This window comes from Pezoporus flaviventris, unplaced genomic scaffold (assembly GCF_033815535.1).
Source record: "Pezoporus flaviventris isolate CSIRO_AGI_PZ_B2104156 unplaced genomic scaffold, CSIRO_AGI_Pfla_v1 ptg000423l, whole genome shotgun sequence".
Lineage (NCBI taxonomy): Eukaryota > Metazoa > Chordata > Aves > Psittaciformes > Psittacidae > Pezoporus > Pezoporus flaviventris.
The window spans coordinates 40,914-54,366 of record NW_026892970.1 but is presented as its reverse complement, the minus strand read 5'-3'; the positions used below and the strand labels follow the sequence as shown (position 1 = coordinate 54,366).

General features: G+C 61.4%; 2 protein-coding genes across 2 annotated transcripts in view; one reads left to right on the top strand and one right to left on the bottom strand.

Moving 5' to 3' along the window:
• Window positions 1-824: 824 nt before the first annotated feature.
• On the bottom strand, window positions 825-3,896 carry ABT1 (activator of basal transcription 1). Its single transcript, XM_061443559.1, has 4 exons — window positions 3,883-3,896; window positions 3,621-3,799; window positions 2,402-2,577; window positions 825-1,116 (listed from the first exon to the last, which is right to left on the bottom strand). Exons 1-4 carry the CDS (start codon window positions 3,894-3,896, stop codon window positions 853-855), a joined length of 633 nt encoding a protein of 210 aa, XP_061299543.1. The 3' UTR covers window positions 825-852.
• A 1,286-nt stretch (window positions 3,897-5,182) lies between these two features.
• LOC133263692 (metabotropic glutamate receptor 6-like) overlaps window positions 5,183-13,453 on the top strand; it is a 22,265-nt gene continuing 13,994 nt past the window's right edge. The window contains exons 1-3 of the mRNA XM_061443565.1: window positions 5,183-5,228; window positions 6,906-7,380; window positions 12,603-12,819. Coding sequence (XP_061299549.1) covers window positions 6,910-7,380; window positions 12,603-12,819 — 688 coding nt within the window. The 5' untranslated portion in view covers window positions 5,183-5,228; window positions 6,906-6,909. The remainder of the gene's footprint in view (window positions 5,229-6,905; window positions 7,381-12,602; window positions 12,820-13,453) is intronic.

Genomic DNA, 13,453 nt, shown 5'->3' with positions numbered 1-13,453 from the left:
TAGGGAGTTTCGCGCCGAAGCCATAAGCCCCGCCCAGCCCTCGTTAATCCCCCACCCCCCCTTCCCTTAGGCCACGCCCCCCCTCTCCTCAAGCCCCGCCCCCTCAGCACAGTTAAAGAGACCGCGCGGAGTTATTTTTGTTAAAGGAGTAAAAAGTTTTAAGGAGAAAAAAGTACAAAAAAAAGGATCCGAAATTTGGGGTGGGGGGAGGGGGGGGTCGGAGAAGGGGGGTGGGGGAGGAGGTGGGTTTGGATTGGAGCTTGGGGGAAAGAGGGGGGAGGGGTTGGGTGGGGGTCGAGGAGGGATGTTGGGGGGGGGAGGGGCTCGGAGGGGGTATTTGGTTGGGGGGAGAGGGATTCGATGAGGAACTGGGTGGGGGAGGGGGTGTTGGGGGGGGTCCAGGAGGGTTTGGGTGGGGGAGGGGTTGGGGGTCGAGGAGGGATCGGGTGGGGGAGGGGCGCTGAAGTGGAGCTTGGGGGAGGGGCGAGGGGCATTTGGGTGGGTGGGGGAGGGGTCAGGGGGGGTCGAGGAGGTACTGGGTGGGGGGGGAGGGGCGCTGAAGTGGAGCTTGGGGGAAGAGAACGATGGGGGAGGGGTGAGGGCATTTGGGGGGGTGGGGGAGGGGTCGGGGGGGGGTCGAGGAGGTGGTGGGGGGGTGGGGCGCTGAAGTGGAGCTTGGGGGAGGGGCGAGGGGCATTTGGGTGGGGGAGGGGTCGGGGGGGGGTCGAGGAGGTACTGGGTGGGGGGGAGGGGCGCTGAAGTGGAGCTTGGGGGAAGAGAACGATGGGGGAGGGGGTGAGGGCATTTGGGGGGGTGGGGGAGGGGTCGGGGGGGTGGGGGAGGGGCCGTGGTTCACCCCCCTCCCCCGAACACCTTCTGCAGGAGGCTGCGGGGGGGCCGCGCTGGGGGGGGCCGCTTCTTGCGCCCCCAAATCTCCTCCTCGGTGGGGGTTTGGGTGAAGGCCCAGGAGGGGGCTCCGGGGGGGGAGGGGCGGCGGGCGTAGAACCCCCCCTCGCGCTTGGCCTGCGCCACCTCCACCCGCAGGCGCTGGGCCCGGACCTGGCGCTCGTAGCTCAGGCGCTCGCTGAGGTGGGGCCACCGGAACCCGGGCAGGTACTGGGGGGGGAGGGGCACAAACACAATGAGGGATCCCCCTCCCCCACCACCCCTCCCCCATCACATTGGTACAAACCCAAAGGGACTCCCCCTCCCCCCCCTCTCTCTGGCCTTTAGAATGGGTCAAAAAGTGACACACACACACACCCCTCCCCCCCCCCCAATGGGTGTGAAGGGACCCAGCACCCAATGATGCCCCTCCCCCCACCATAGGCACCCACTTAGCCCCAAAAAGGGTGCGTGGGACAGCCCTAAAATAACCGCCATAAGGACACGCCCCCCCCCCCCCCCCCAATTGGGCTCCCCTCTCCCCCCTCCCCCATAGACACCCATTACACCCCCCAGTAAGCACCCAACCCCCCCCATAGACACCCATTACCCCCCATAGACACCCATTACCCCCATAGACAACCATTACCCCCCATAGACACCCATTACCCCCATAGACAACCATTACCCCCCATAGACACCCATTACCCCCATAGACACCCATTACCCCCCATAGACACCCATTACCCCCCACAGACACCCATTACCCCCCATAGACACCCATTACCCCCCACAGACACCCATTACCCCCCCACAGACACCCATTACCCCCCATAGACACCCATTACCCCCCCATAGAGCACCCATAGACACCCATTACCCCCATAGACACCCATTACCCCCATAGACACCCATTAACCCCCCATAGACACCCATTACCCCCACAGACACCCATTACCCCCCCACAGACACCCATTACCCCCCATAGACACCCATTATCCCCCCATAGACACCCATTAACCCCCCCATAGACACCCATTACCCCCCTATAGACACCCATTACCCCCATAGACACCCATTACCCCCATAGACACCCATTACCCCCATAGACACCCATTAACCCCCATAGACACCCATTACCCCCCCATAGACACCCATTACCCCCATAGAGCACCCATTACCCCCCATAGAGCACCCATTACCCCCATAGACACCCATTTATCCCCATAGACACCCATTAACCCCCCATAGACACCCGTTACCCCCATAGAGCACCCATTACCCCCCATAGAGCACCCTTTACCCCCCCCCAGACACCCATTACCCCCATAGACACCCATTAACCCCCCATAGACACCCATTAACCCCACAGACACCCATTACCCCCCATAGAGCACCCATAGACACCCATTACCCCCATAGACACCCATTACCCCCACAGACACCCATTACCCCCATAGACACCCATTACCCCCCCATAGAGCACCCATAGACACCCATTACCCCCCCCCGGTACCTTGATGCTCCAGCAGTGGTGCCGGAAGCGGCTGCGGGGCCGGGGGCTCATGGGGGCTCCGTGCAGGATCGAGGCCGCCCTCTTGGCCGCCCGCTTGTCCCGGAATTCCACCCAGCCCTCGGCAAAGGAGCCCCCGGGGGGGCCCGGGCGCTGCCTCCTCCGGCGCACGCCCCCCCCTGCGGGACCGGCACCCAGCGGGGTCAGCATCACCCGATGGGGCTCAGCATCACCCTATGGGGGCTCTGCATCACCCTATGGGGGCTCTGCATCACCCTATGGGGGCTCTGCATCACCCTATGGGGGCTCTGCATCATCCTATGGGGCTGAGCATCACCCTGTGGGGGCTCTGCATCACCCTATGGGGCTCAGCATCACCCGATGGGGCTCAGCATCACCCTGTGGGGGCTCAGCATCACCCTATGGGGGCTCTGCAGGGTGCTATGGGGGCTGAGCATCACCCGATGGGGCTGAGCATCACCCTATGGGGGCTCAGCATCACCCAATGGGGGCTCAGCATCACCCTATGGGGCTCAGCATCACCCTATGGGGGCTCTGCAGGGTGCTATGGGGGCTGAGCATCACCCAATGGGGGCTCTGCAGGGTCCTAAGGGTGCTCAGCATCACCCTATGGGGCTGAGCATCACCCTAAGGGGGCTCAACATCACCCTATGGGGGCTCTGCAGGGTGCTATGGGGCCTGAGCATCACCTTTTGGCGGCTCTGCAGGGTCCTAAGGGTGCTCAGCATCACCCTATGGGGGCTCAGCATCACCCTATGGGGGCTCTGCAGCACCCTAATGGTGCTCAGCAGTGTACTATAGGTGCTCAGCAGCACCCCACACCCACAGTCAATGTCACCTCAGTACTGGGGCTTATAGGGGGTCTATGGGCCCCTTGACCCCCAAATGATCCCACTATGACCCCAACTGAGACCTCCCTGTGGGCACCGTGACCCAAAACTGCCCCTGCTATGAGACCCTGACCCCCAGTTGACCCCTCTATGGGCACCCTGACCCCCACCCATGAGCATTTCCCCCTATGGGTGTTACCTATCAGGGTGCTCTCACCCTCATTTCTGGACCTATAAGGGCTCCATTGGGCATCCTGACCCCTAAATGAGCCCCTATGAGCACCCTGCCCCCCACCCATGACTGCCCCCCCCCATGGGTGTTACCTGGCCCCATAGAGACCCCATAGAGCCCCCCCCCAGTGGGTGCTCACCTTTGGGCTGCAGGAAAACCCTGCCCAGCTCCCCATGGACCCCCAGCAGCACCCGGGCCTGGCGGGGCCCGAAGCCGGGGGGCAGGAAGGAAAGGTAGAGCACCCCCGGGACCGGGCGCCGTGGGGCAGGGGGGTCCCCAATGCTACCGGCCCCCCCCTCTGCTTCCTCTTCCTTCTCCTCTTCCTTCTCTCTTCCTCTTCCTTCTCCTCTTCCTCTTCCTTCTTCTCCTCCTCTTCCTCCTCTTGGGAGGGGGTCTCCGACTCGGCCTCAGCCATTGGCCCTATAGAGGGGAGGAAGGGGTTAAAAAACGGGGGGGGGGGGGGGGGTAACACCCCAACACCCCTCCCACCCCCAAGACCCTGAATGGGCTCCTCTGGACCCCCCCATTAGCTCCTATTGGGGGGTCCCTGCACCCCAAACCCCCATAGGGCCCCCCCCCCATGAGCTTCTATTGGAGGTCCCCACACCACAACCCCCCATAGGGCACCTCTGGACCCCCTCATTAGTTCCTGTGGGGGGTCCCCATGCCCCAAACACCCCCAGACCCCCATAGAGCACCTCTGGACCCCCCCCCCCCATGAGCTTCTATTGGGGGTCCCCACACCACAACCCCCCATAGGGCACCTCTGGACCCCCTCATTAGCTCCTATGGGGGGTCCCCACATCTCACCCCCCCACAAACCCCCATAGGGCACCCCTGGACCCCTCCATTAGCTCCTATGGGGGGTCCCCATGCCCCAAACACCCCCAGACCCCCATAGGGCACCTCTGGACCCCCCCATTAGCTTCTATTGGGGGTCCCCACACCACAACTCCCCATAGGGCACCCCTGGACCCCTCCATTAGCTCCTAGGGGGGGTCCCCATGCCCCAAACACCCCCAGACCCCCATAGGGCACCTCTGGACCTCCCCATTAGTTCCTGGGGGGGGGTCCCCACACACCCCCTCCCCAAGACCCCATAGGGTACCCCTGGACTCCTCCATTAGCTCCTATGGGGGGTTCCCATACCCCAAACCGCCACATGGCACCTCTGGACCCCCCCCCCCCCCCACATTGCCTCCTATGGGGGGGTCCCCATGCCCCAAACCCACATAGGGCACCCCTGGACCCCTCCATTGTCTCCTATGGGGGGGTCCCCAGCCCCCAAACCGCCCCAGGACCCCCAAATCGCCCCCCCCACGCTCCGCACCTTGGCAACAGCGCTCCCGTCGGTCGTAAAGAGGAGGAAAAGTCGCAAAGCGTCGCCGAAAGGAGTCGCAAAAGGCGGGGAAAAGCCGGGGGGGGGCGTGGCTAATGAGGAAAGGGGCGTGGTTAGAGGAAGCGCGGTTAAGGGAGGCGTGGTTAAGGGTAGGAAACGCCTCTCATTGGTGGCGGTGCAATCGGGGGCGTGGATAAGGCACGGCGGGGGCGCGGTTAAGGGCTGGGGGCGGGGTTAAGGGTCCAGTGGCGACTGTGATTGGTGGGGATGGGGTTGGGGGCGTGGCTTAGCGGCGGCTGGGGGCGTGGCCTCGCCGGTTCTGGCGGGAAGCGGCGTTTGCGCCCGTTCCAAACGGCCGCGGGCGGCGGCGGCGGCGGCGGCTCCCGAGGCTCCGCGCGCAGCAGGCTCGTGCCCCGCCCCCTCCCCCCCTTGGCCCCGCCCCCTCGCCCCTTGGCCCCTCCCACCCCGGTGTCCCCTTAAACACCCCCTCCCCCCCCCAATGCCCCCCCCCCCCCCCCCCATGGCCCCTTCATGTCCCATTAAAGTGCGTTACCCCCCCCGCCCCCAGGGTCCCTTCGTGTCCCATTAAGCCGCCCCCCCCCAGGCCCCCCCAGTATCCTCCTCGTCCCCTCATGTCCCTTAAGCTCCCCCATAACCCCCTTTAACCCCCCCATAGCCACTTAAACCCCCCATATCCCCTTATACCCCACTTAACCCCCTTAGACCCCCCCATATCCCCTTAGACCCCCCCATGCCCCCTTTAATCCCTCCATACCCCTTAGATCCCCCATAACCGCTTAGACCCCCCCATAACCCCCTTTAACCCCCCCATATCCCCTTAAACCCCCCATATCCCCTTATACACCCCATAACCCCCTTTAACCCCCCATAACCCCCTTAGAACCCCCCATAACCCCCTTAGACCCCCCCATATCCCCTTAGACCCCACATAACCCCTTAGACCCCCCTTTAACCCCCCCATATCCCCCTTAACCCCCATAGCCCCTTAGACCCCCCATAACCCCTTAGACCCCCCCCAACCCCCTTTAACCCCCCCATATCCCCCTTAACCCCCATAACCCCTTAGACCCCCCCATAACCCCCTTTAACCCCCCCATATCCCCCTTAACCCCCATATCCCCTTAGACCCCCCATAACCCCTTAGACCCCCCCATAACCCCCTTTAACCCCCCCCATATCCCCCTTAACCCCCATAACCCCTTAGACCCCCCCATAACCCCCCTTTAACCCCCCCATATCCCCCTTAACCCCCATAGCCCCTTAGACCCCCCCATAGCCTCCTCTTGCCCCCCCCCCCCCCCAGCTGCAGCCGAGCAGCCGGATTATCCCCTCCCCCCCCCATCCCCCCTAATCCAGCTGCGGGGGGGGGGGGGTGTGAAGGGATTTGGGCCCCCCCAACCCCCCCTTTGGGCTCAACCACTTGGGGGGGGGGGGAAATCACCCATCCTATAGGCACCAGATGTCCCTTGAGCCATGGGGGTGGGGTCCCTGCCCCATAGGGTGCCACTCTCCTCCCCATAGGATGCTCTCCCTGCCCCATAGGGTGCCACTCTCCTCCCCATAGGATGCTCTCCCTGCCCCATAGGGTGCCACTCTCCTCCCCATAGGATGCTCTCCCTGCCCCATAGGGTGCTATTCCTTCCCCATAGGATGCTATCCCTGTCCCATAGGGTGCCACTCTCCTCCCCATAGGGTGCTATCCCTCCCCCATAGGATGCCACTCCCCTCCCCATAGGGTGCTATCCCTGCCCCATAGGGTGCCACTCTTGTCCCCATCGGGTGCTCTCCCTGCCCCATAGGATGCTATTCCTTCCCCATAGGGTGCCACTCCCCTCCCCATAGGGCGCTCTCCCTGCCCCATAGGGTGCCACTCCCCTCCCCATAGGGCGCTCTCCCTGCCCCATAGGGTGCCACTCCCCTCCCCATAGGGCGCTCTCCCTGTCCCATAGGGTGCCACTCCCCTCCCCATAGGGCGCTCTCCCTGCCCCATAGGGTGCCACTCCACAGTGCCCCCCCCCAACCCCTCTTCTTCTCCCCCCCCCCCCCCCTTCCCCAACAGCCCAGGACCATGCTGCAGCTCCTGCTCCCCTTGAGCACCCTATGGGGCCCCATCCTGCCTGCCCCATCGCCCACCCAGCCCCACGGCATCCGCTTGGAAGGGGACCTGACGCTGGGGGGCCTCTTCCCCGTGCACGCCCGGGGCCCCGCGGGGGTGCCCTGCGGCCCCATCAAGAAGGAGAAGGGCATCCATCGCCTGGAGGCCATGCTCTACGCCCTGGACCGCGTCAACGGGGACCCCACGGTGCTGCCCAACCTCACGCTGGGCGCCCGCATCCTGGATACCTGCTCCCGGGACACCTACGCCTTGGAGCAGGCGCTCGGCTTCGTCCGCAGCCTCCTGCCGCCGGCCGAAGGCGAAGGGCGATGCGCCGACGGGAGCCCCCCCCGCCGGCCTCCCCCCGAGCGCCTCGTGGGGGTCATCGGCGCCTCGGCAAGCTCCGTCTCCATCATGGTGGCCAACGTGCTGCGGCTCTTCAACGTGAGTGGGCTGGGGCGGCGGCGGGGCAAGATCCAGCTCCGTCGTGGTGGTCAAGGGGGTTCCATCACCATCTGTGTCCATCGTGGTGGTCAAGGGGGCTCCATCACCATCTGTGTCCATCGTGGTAGCCAATATGTTGGTCAATGGATCTCCATCATGGTGGTCAATGTGGCTCCATCATAGTGGTCAAGGAGGCTCCATCGTGGTGGTCAAGGTGTCTCCATCATAGTGGTCAAGGTGTCTCCATCATAGTGGTCAATGGATCTCCATCATGGTGGTCAAGGGGGCTCCATCACCACCTGTGTCCATCGTGGTGGTCAAGGAGGCTCCATCATGGTGGTCAATGTGGCTCCATCATAGTGATCAAGGTGTCTCCATCATAGTGATCAAGGTGTCTCCATCACCATCTGTGTCCATCGTGGTGGTCAAGGGGGCTCCATCACCATCTGTGTCCATCGTGGTGGTCAAGGAGGCTCCATCATGGTGGTCAATGTGGCTCCATCATAGTGATCAAGGTGTCTCCATCATAGTGATCAAGGTGTCTCCATCACCATCTGTGTCCATCATGGTGGCCAATATGTTGGTCAATGGACCTCCATCATGGTGGTCAATGTGGCTCCATCATAGTGGTCAAGGTGTCTCCATCGTGGTGGTCAAGGTGTCTCCATCATAGTGATCAAGGTGTCTCCATCACCATCTGTGTCCATCGTGGTGGCCAATATGTTGGTCAATGGATCTCCATCATGGTGGTCAAGGTGTCTCCATCATAGTGATCAAGGTGTCTCCATCATAGTGGTCAAGGTGTCTCCATCATGGTGATCAAGGTGTTTCCATCATGGTGGCCAATATGTTGGCCAATGGATCTCCATCATGGTGGTCAAGGTGTCTCCATCATAGTGATCAAGGTGTCTCCATCGTGGTGGTCAAGGTGTCTCCATCATGGTGATCAAGGTGTTTCCATCGTTGTGGCCAATATGTTGGCCAATGGATCTCCATCATGGTGGTCAAGGTGTCTCTGTTCATCATGGTGGCCAATATGTTGGCCAGTGTATCTCCATCACGGTGGTCAATGGATCTCCATCATGGTGGTCAAGGCATCCCCATCATAGTGGTCAATGTGGCTCCATGTCCATCTGTGTCCATCATGGTAGCAAATATGTCTCCATCATGGTGGCCAAGGTGTCTCCATCATAGTGTTCAATGTGGCTCCATGTCCATCTGTGTCCATCATGGTGCCAATGTGTCTCTGTTCATCTCCATCGTGGTGGCCAATGGATCTCCATCATGGTGGTCAAGGTGTCTCTGTCGTGGTGGCCAATGTGTCTCTGTTCATCATGGTGGCCAATATGTTGGCCAGTGTATCTCCATCACGGTGGTCAATGGATCTCCATCATGGTGGTCAAGGTGTCTCCATCATAGTGGTCAATGTGTCGCCATTGTGGTGGTCAAGGTGGCTTCATCACCGTATGTGTCCGTCATGGTGGCCAAGGTATCTCCATCACGGTGGCCAATGTATCTCCATGATGTTGGCCAATGTATCTCCATCACGATGGCCAAGGTATCTCCATCACGGTGGCCAATGTATCTCCATCACGGTGGCCAATGTATCTCCATCACGGTGGCCAATGTATCTCCATGATGTTGGCCAATGTATCTCCATCACGATGGCCAAGGTATCTCCATCACAGTGGCCAAGGTATCTCCATCACGGTGGCCAATGTATCTCCATGATGTTGGCCAATGTATCTCCATCACGATGGCCAAGGTATCTCCATCACGGTGGCCAATGTATCTCCATCACGGTGGCCAATGTATCTCCATGATGTTGGCCAATGTATCTCCATCACGATGGCCAAGGTATCTCCATCACAGTGGCCAATGTATCTCCATCACGGTGGCCAATGTATCTCCATCACGGTGGCCAATGTATCTCCATCACGGTGGCCAATGTATCTCCATGATGTTGGCCAATGTATCTCCATCATGGTGGCCAATGTATCTCCATCACGATGGCCAAGGTATCTCCATCACGGTGGCCAATGTATCTCCATGATGTTGGCCAATGTATCTCCATCATGGTGGCCAATGTATCTCCATGATGTTGGCCAATGTATCTCCATCACGGTGGCCAATGTATCTCCATCACAATGGCCAATGTATCTCCATCACAATGGCCAATGTATCTCCATCATGATGTCCAATGTATCTCCATCACGATGGCCAATGTATCTCCATCATGATGGCCAATGTATCTCCATCATGATGTCCAATGTATCTCCATCACGATGGCCAAGGTATCTCCATCATGGTGCTCGAGATGCCTCCACCATGGTGGCCATGGCATCTCCATCGCGGTGCCCGATGTGCTCGGTCTCAATGTGCCTGTTTGGGGGCACTGGGGGACACCGAGCAGGACGTGGGGGCAGCCCCATCCCTTCAAGGTGACATTGGGGACATCGGGGGGGGGGGGGTCATGGCAGCTCTGACACCCCCATTCCCAATGGACCCTTCCATCCCCCCCTGTTACCCACAATGCCTCTGGGTGGCAGCAAATGGCTCCAGGGATTAGGAGGGATTAGGGACACAGAATACACAAGGGAGGGGGGGATGTCCCATGGGATTGGGTGCCCCCCCCGCTGTCCATATGTCCCCACTGTTGTCCCCCCCCCGGTCCTGTGTCCCCAATGGCATTCCCAGACCCCACAGCTCAATTCCAAGCCTATATCCCCATATCCCCATGCCCCATCCCTACCAGTACCCAAGTCCTCCTTGGCACAGGATGCCCATGGTTGGGACCTGATGATGCTCAGCTCCTTCCACCCCATCCCATGATGATTCCCAGCTGTATCCCAGTATCCCAATGGCATTCCCAAACCCCACAGCTCAGTTCCAAGCCCATATCCCCATATCCCCATGCCCCATCCCTACCAGTACCCAAGTCCTCCTTGGCACAGGATGCCCATGGCTGGGACCGGATGATGCTCAGCTCCTTCCACCCCATCCCGTGCCCATTCCCAGCTGTCTCCCAGTATCTCATTGGCATTCCCAAACCCCCCAGCTCAATTCCAGGGCTGGCTCCCCACATCCCAATGGTATTCCCAGACCCCCCAGCTCAGCTCCAGGCCTGGCTCCCCACATCCCAATGCCATTCCCAGATCCCACAGATCAGCTCCAGGCCTGGCTCCCCACATCCCAATGCCATTCCCAGATCCCCCAGCTCAGCTCCAGGCCTGGCTCCCCACATCCCAATGCCATTCCCAGATCCCGCAGCTCAGCTCCAGGGCTGGCTCCCCACATCCCAATGCCATTCCCAGATCCCCCAGATCAGCTCCAGGGCTGGCTCCCCACATCCCAATGCCATTCCCAGATCCCCCAGATCAGCTCCAGGCCTGGCTCCCCACATCCCAATGCCATTCCCAGATCCCCCAGATCAGCTCCAGGCCTGGCTCCCCACATCCCAATGCCATTCCCAGATCCCACAGCTCAGTTCCAGGCCTGGCTCCCCACATCCCAATGCCATTCCCAGATCCCCCAGATCAGCTCCAGGCCTGGCTCCCCACATCCCAATGCCATTCCCAGATCCCGCAGATCAGCTCCAGGGCTGGCTCCCCACATCCCAATGCCATTCCCAGACCCCCCAGCTCAGCTCCAGGACTGGCTCCCCACACCCCGGTGCCATTCCCAGATTCCCCAGATCAGCTCCAGGCCTGGCTCCCCACACCCCAATGCCATTCCCAGATCCCGCAGATCAGCTCCAGGCCTGGCTCCCCACATCCCAATGCCATTCCCAGATCCCGCAGATCAGCTCCAGGCCTGGCTCCCCACATCCCAATGCCATTCCCAGATCCCCCAGATCAGCTCCAGGCCTGGCTCCCCACATCCCAATGCCATTCCCAGATCCCACAGCTCAGTTCCAGGCCTGGCTCCCCACATCCCAATGCCATTCCCAGATCCCCCAGATCAGCTCCAGGCCTGGCTCCCCACATCCCAATGCCATTCCCAGATCCCGCAGATCAGCTCCAGGGCTGGCTCCCCACATCCCAATGCCATTCCCAGACCCCCCAGCTCAGCTCCAGGACTGGCTCCCCACACCCCGGTGCCATTCCCAGATTCCCCAGATCAGCTCCAGGCCTGGCTCCCCACACCCCAATGCCATTCCCAGATCCCACAGCTCAGCTCCAGGCCTGGCTCCCCACATCCCAATGCCATTCCCAGATCCCCCAGCTCAGCTCCAGGCCTGGCTCCCCACACCCCAATGCCATTCCCAGACCCCCCAGCTCAGCTCCAGGGCTGGCTCCCCACATCCCAATGCCATTCCCAGATCCCGCAGATCAGCTCCAGGCCTGGCTCCCCACATCCCAATGCCATTCCCAGATCCCCCAGCTCAGCTCCAGGCCTGGCTCCCCACATCCCAATGCCATTCCCAGATCCCGCAGATCAGCTCCAGGCCTGGCTCCCCACATCCCAATGCCATTCCCAGATCCCGCAGATCAGCTCCAGGCCTGGCTCCCCACACCCCAATGCCATTCCCAGATCCCCCAGCTCAGCTCCAGGCCTGGCTCCCCACATCCCAATGCCATTCCCAGATCCCGCAGATCAGTTCCAGGCCTGGCTCCCCACATCCCAATGCCATTCCCAGATCCCCCAGCTCAGCTCCAGGCCTGGCTCCCCACATCCCAATGCCATTCCCAGATCCCCCAGCTCAGCTCCAGGCCTGGCTCCCCACATCCCAATGCCATTCCCAGATCCCGCAGATCAGCTCCAGGCCTGGCTCCCCACATCCCAATGCCATTCCCAGATCCCGCAGATCAGCTCCAGGCCTGGCTCCCCACACCCCAATGCCATTCCCAGATCCCGCAGATCAGCTCCAGGCCTGGCTCCCCACACCCCAATGCCATTCCCAGATCCCGCAGATCAGCTCCAGGCCTGGCTCCCCACATCCCAATGCCATTCCCAGATCCCGCAGATCAGCTCCAGGCCTGGCTCCCCACATCCCAATGCCATTCCCAGATCCCATAGATCAGCTCCAGGCCTGGCTCCCCACATCCCAATGCCATTCCCAGATCCCGCAGATCAGCTCCAGGCCTGGCTCCCCACATCCCAATGCCATTCCCAGATCCCCCAGATCAGCTCCAGGCCTGGCTCCCCACATCCCAATGCCATTCCCAGATCCCCCAGCTCAGCTCCAGGCCTGGCTCCCCACACCCCAATGCCATTCCCAGATCCCGCAGATCAGCTACGCCTCCACGGCTCCGGAGCTCAGCGATCCCGCCCGTTACGGGTTCTTCTCCCGCGTGGTGCCGCCGGACTCGGAGCAGGCGCAGGCCATGGTGGCCGTGACGCGGGCCCTGGGCTGGAGCTACGTGGCCACCGTGGCCTCCGAGGGCAGCTACGGGGAGAGCGGGGTGGAGGCCTTCGTGCAGAGCTCCAGGGAGGCCGGTGGGGAGACAGGGTGGCAGGGGAGGGGATGGGATGGGAATGGGATGGAGTGGAGTGGGAATGGGATGGGATGGAGTGGGAAGGGAATGGGATGGAGTGGGATTGAGTGGGAATGGGATGGGATGGAGTGGGAAGGGAATGGAGTGGGATTGAGTGGGAATGGGATGGGATGGGAATGGGATGGAGTGGGATTGAGTGGGATGGAATGGGATAGAGTGGGAGGGGATGGGATGGGATGGGATGGAGTGGGAAGGGAATGGGATTGAGTGGGAGGGGATGGGATGGGAATGGGGGGGATGGGATGGAGTGGGATTGAGTGGGATTGAATGGGATAGAGTGGGAGGGGATGGGATGGGATGGAGTGGGAAGGGAATGGGAGGGGATGGGATGGAGTGGGATAGAATGGTATGGGAATGGGAGGGGATGGGACTGAGTGGGATGGGATGGGATGGGATGGGAAGGGGGGGGATGGGATGGAGTGGAAGGGGATGGGATGGGATGGAGTGGGAAGGGAATGGAATGGAGTGGGATAGAGTGGGAGGGGAATGGGATAGAGTGGGATGGGAATGGGAGGGGATGGGAATGGGGGGGATGGGATTGAGTGGGAGGGGATGGGATGGAGTAGGAATGGAAT

Coding starts and splice junctions, on each gene's coding strand:
- ABT1 (XM_061443559.1), bottom strand. Junction 2,578..3,620: donor GGTTTTCCTGCAGCCCAAAG/GTGAGCACCCAC, acceptor CCGGTCCCGCAG/GGGGGGGCGTGCGCCGGAGG. Junction 1,117..2,401: donor ACCACTGCTGGAGCATCAAG/GTACCGGGGGGG, acceptor CTCCCCCCCCAG/TACCTGCCCGGGTTCCGGTG.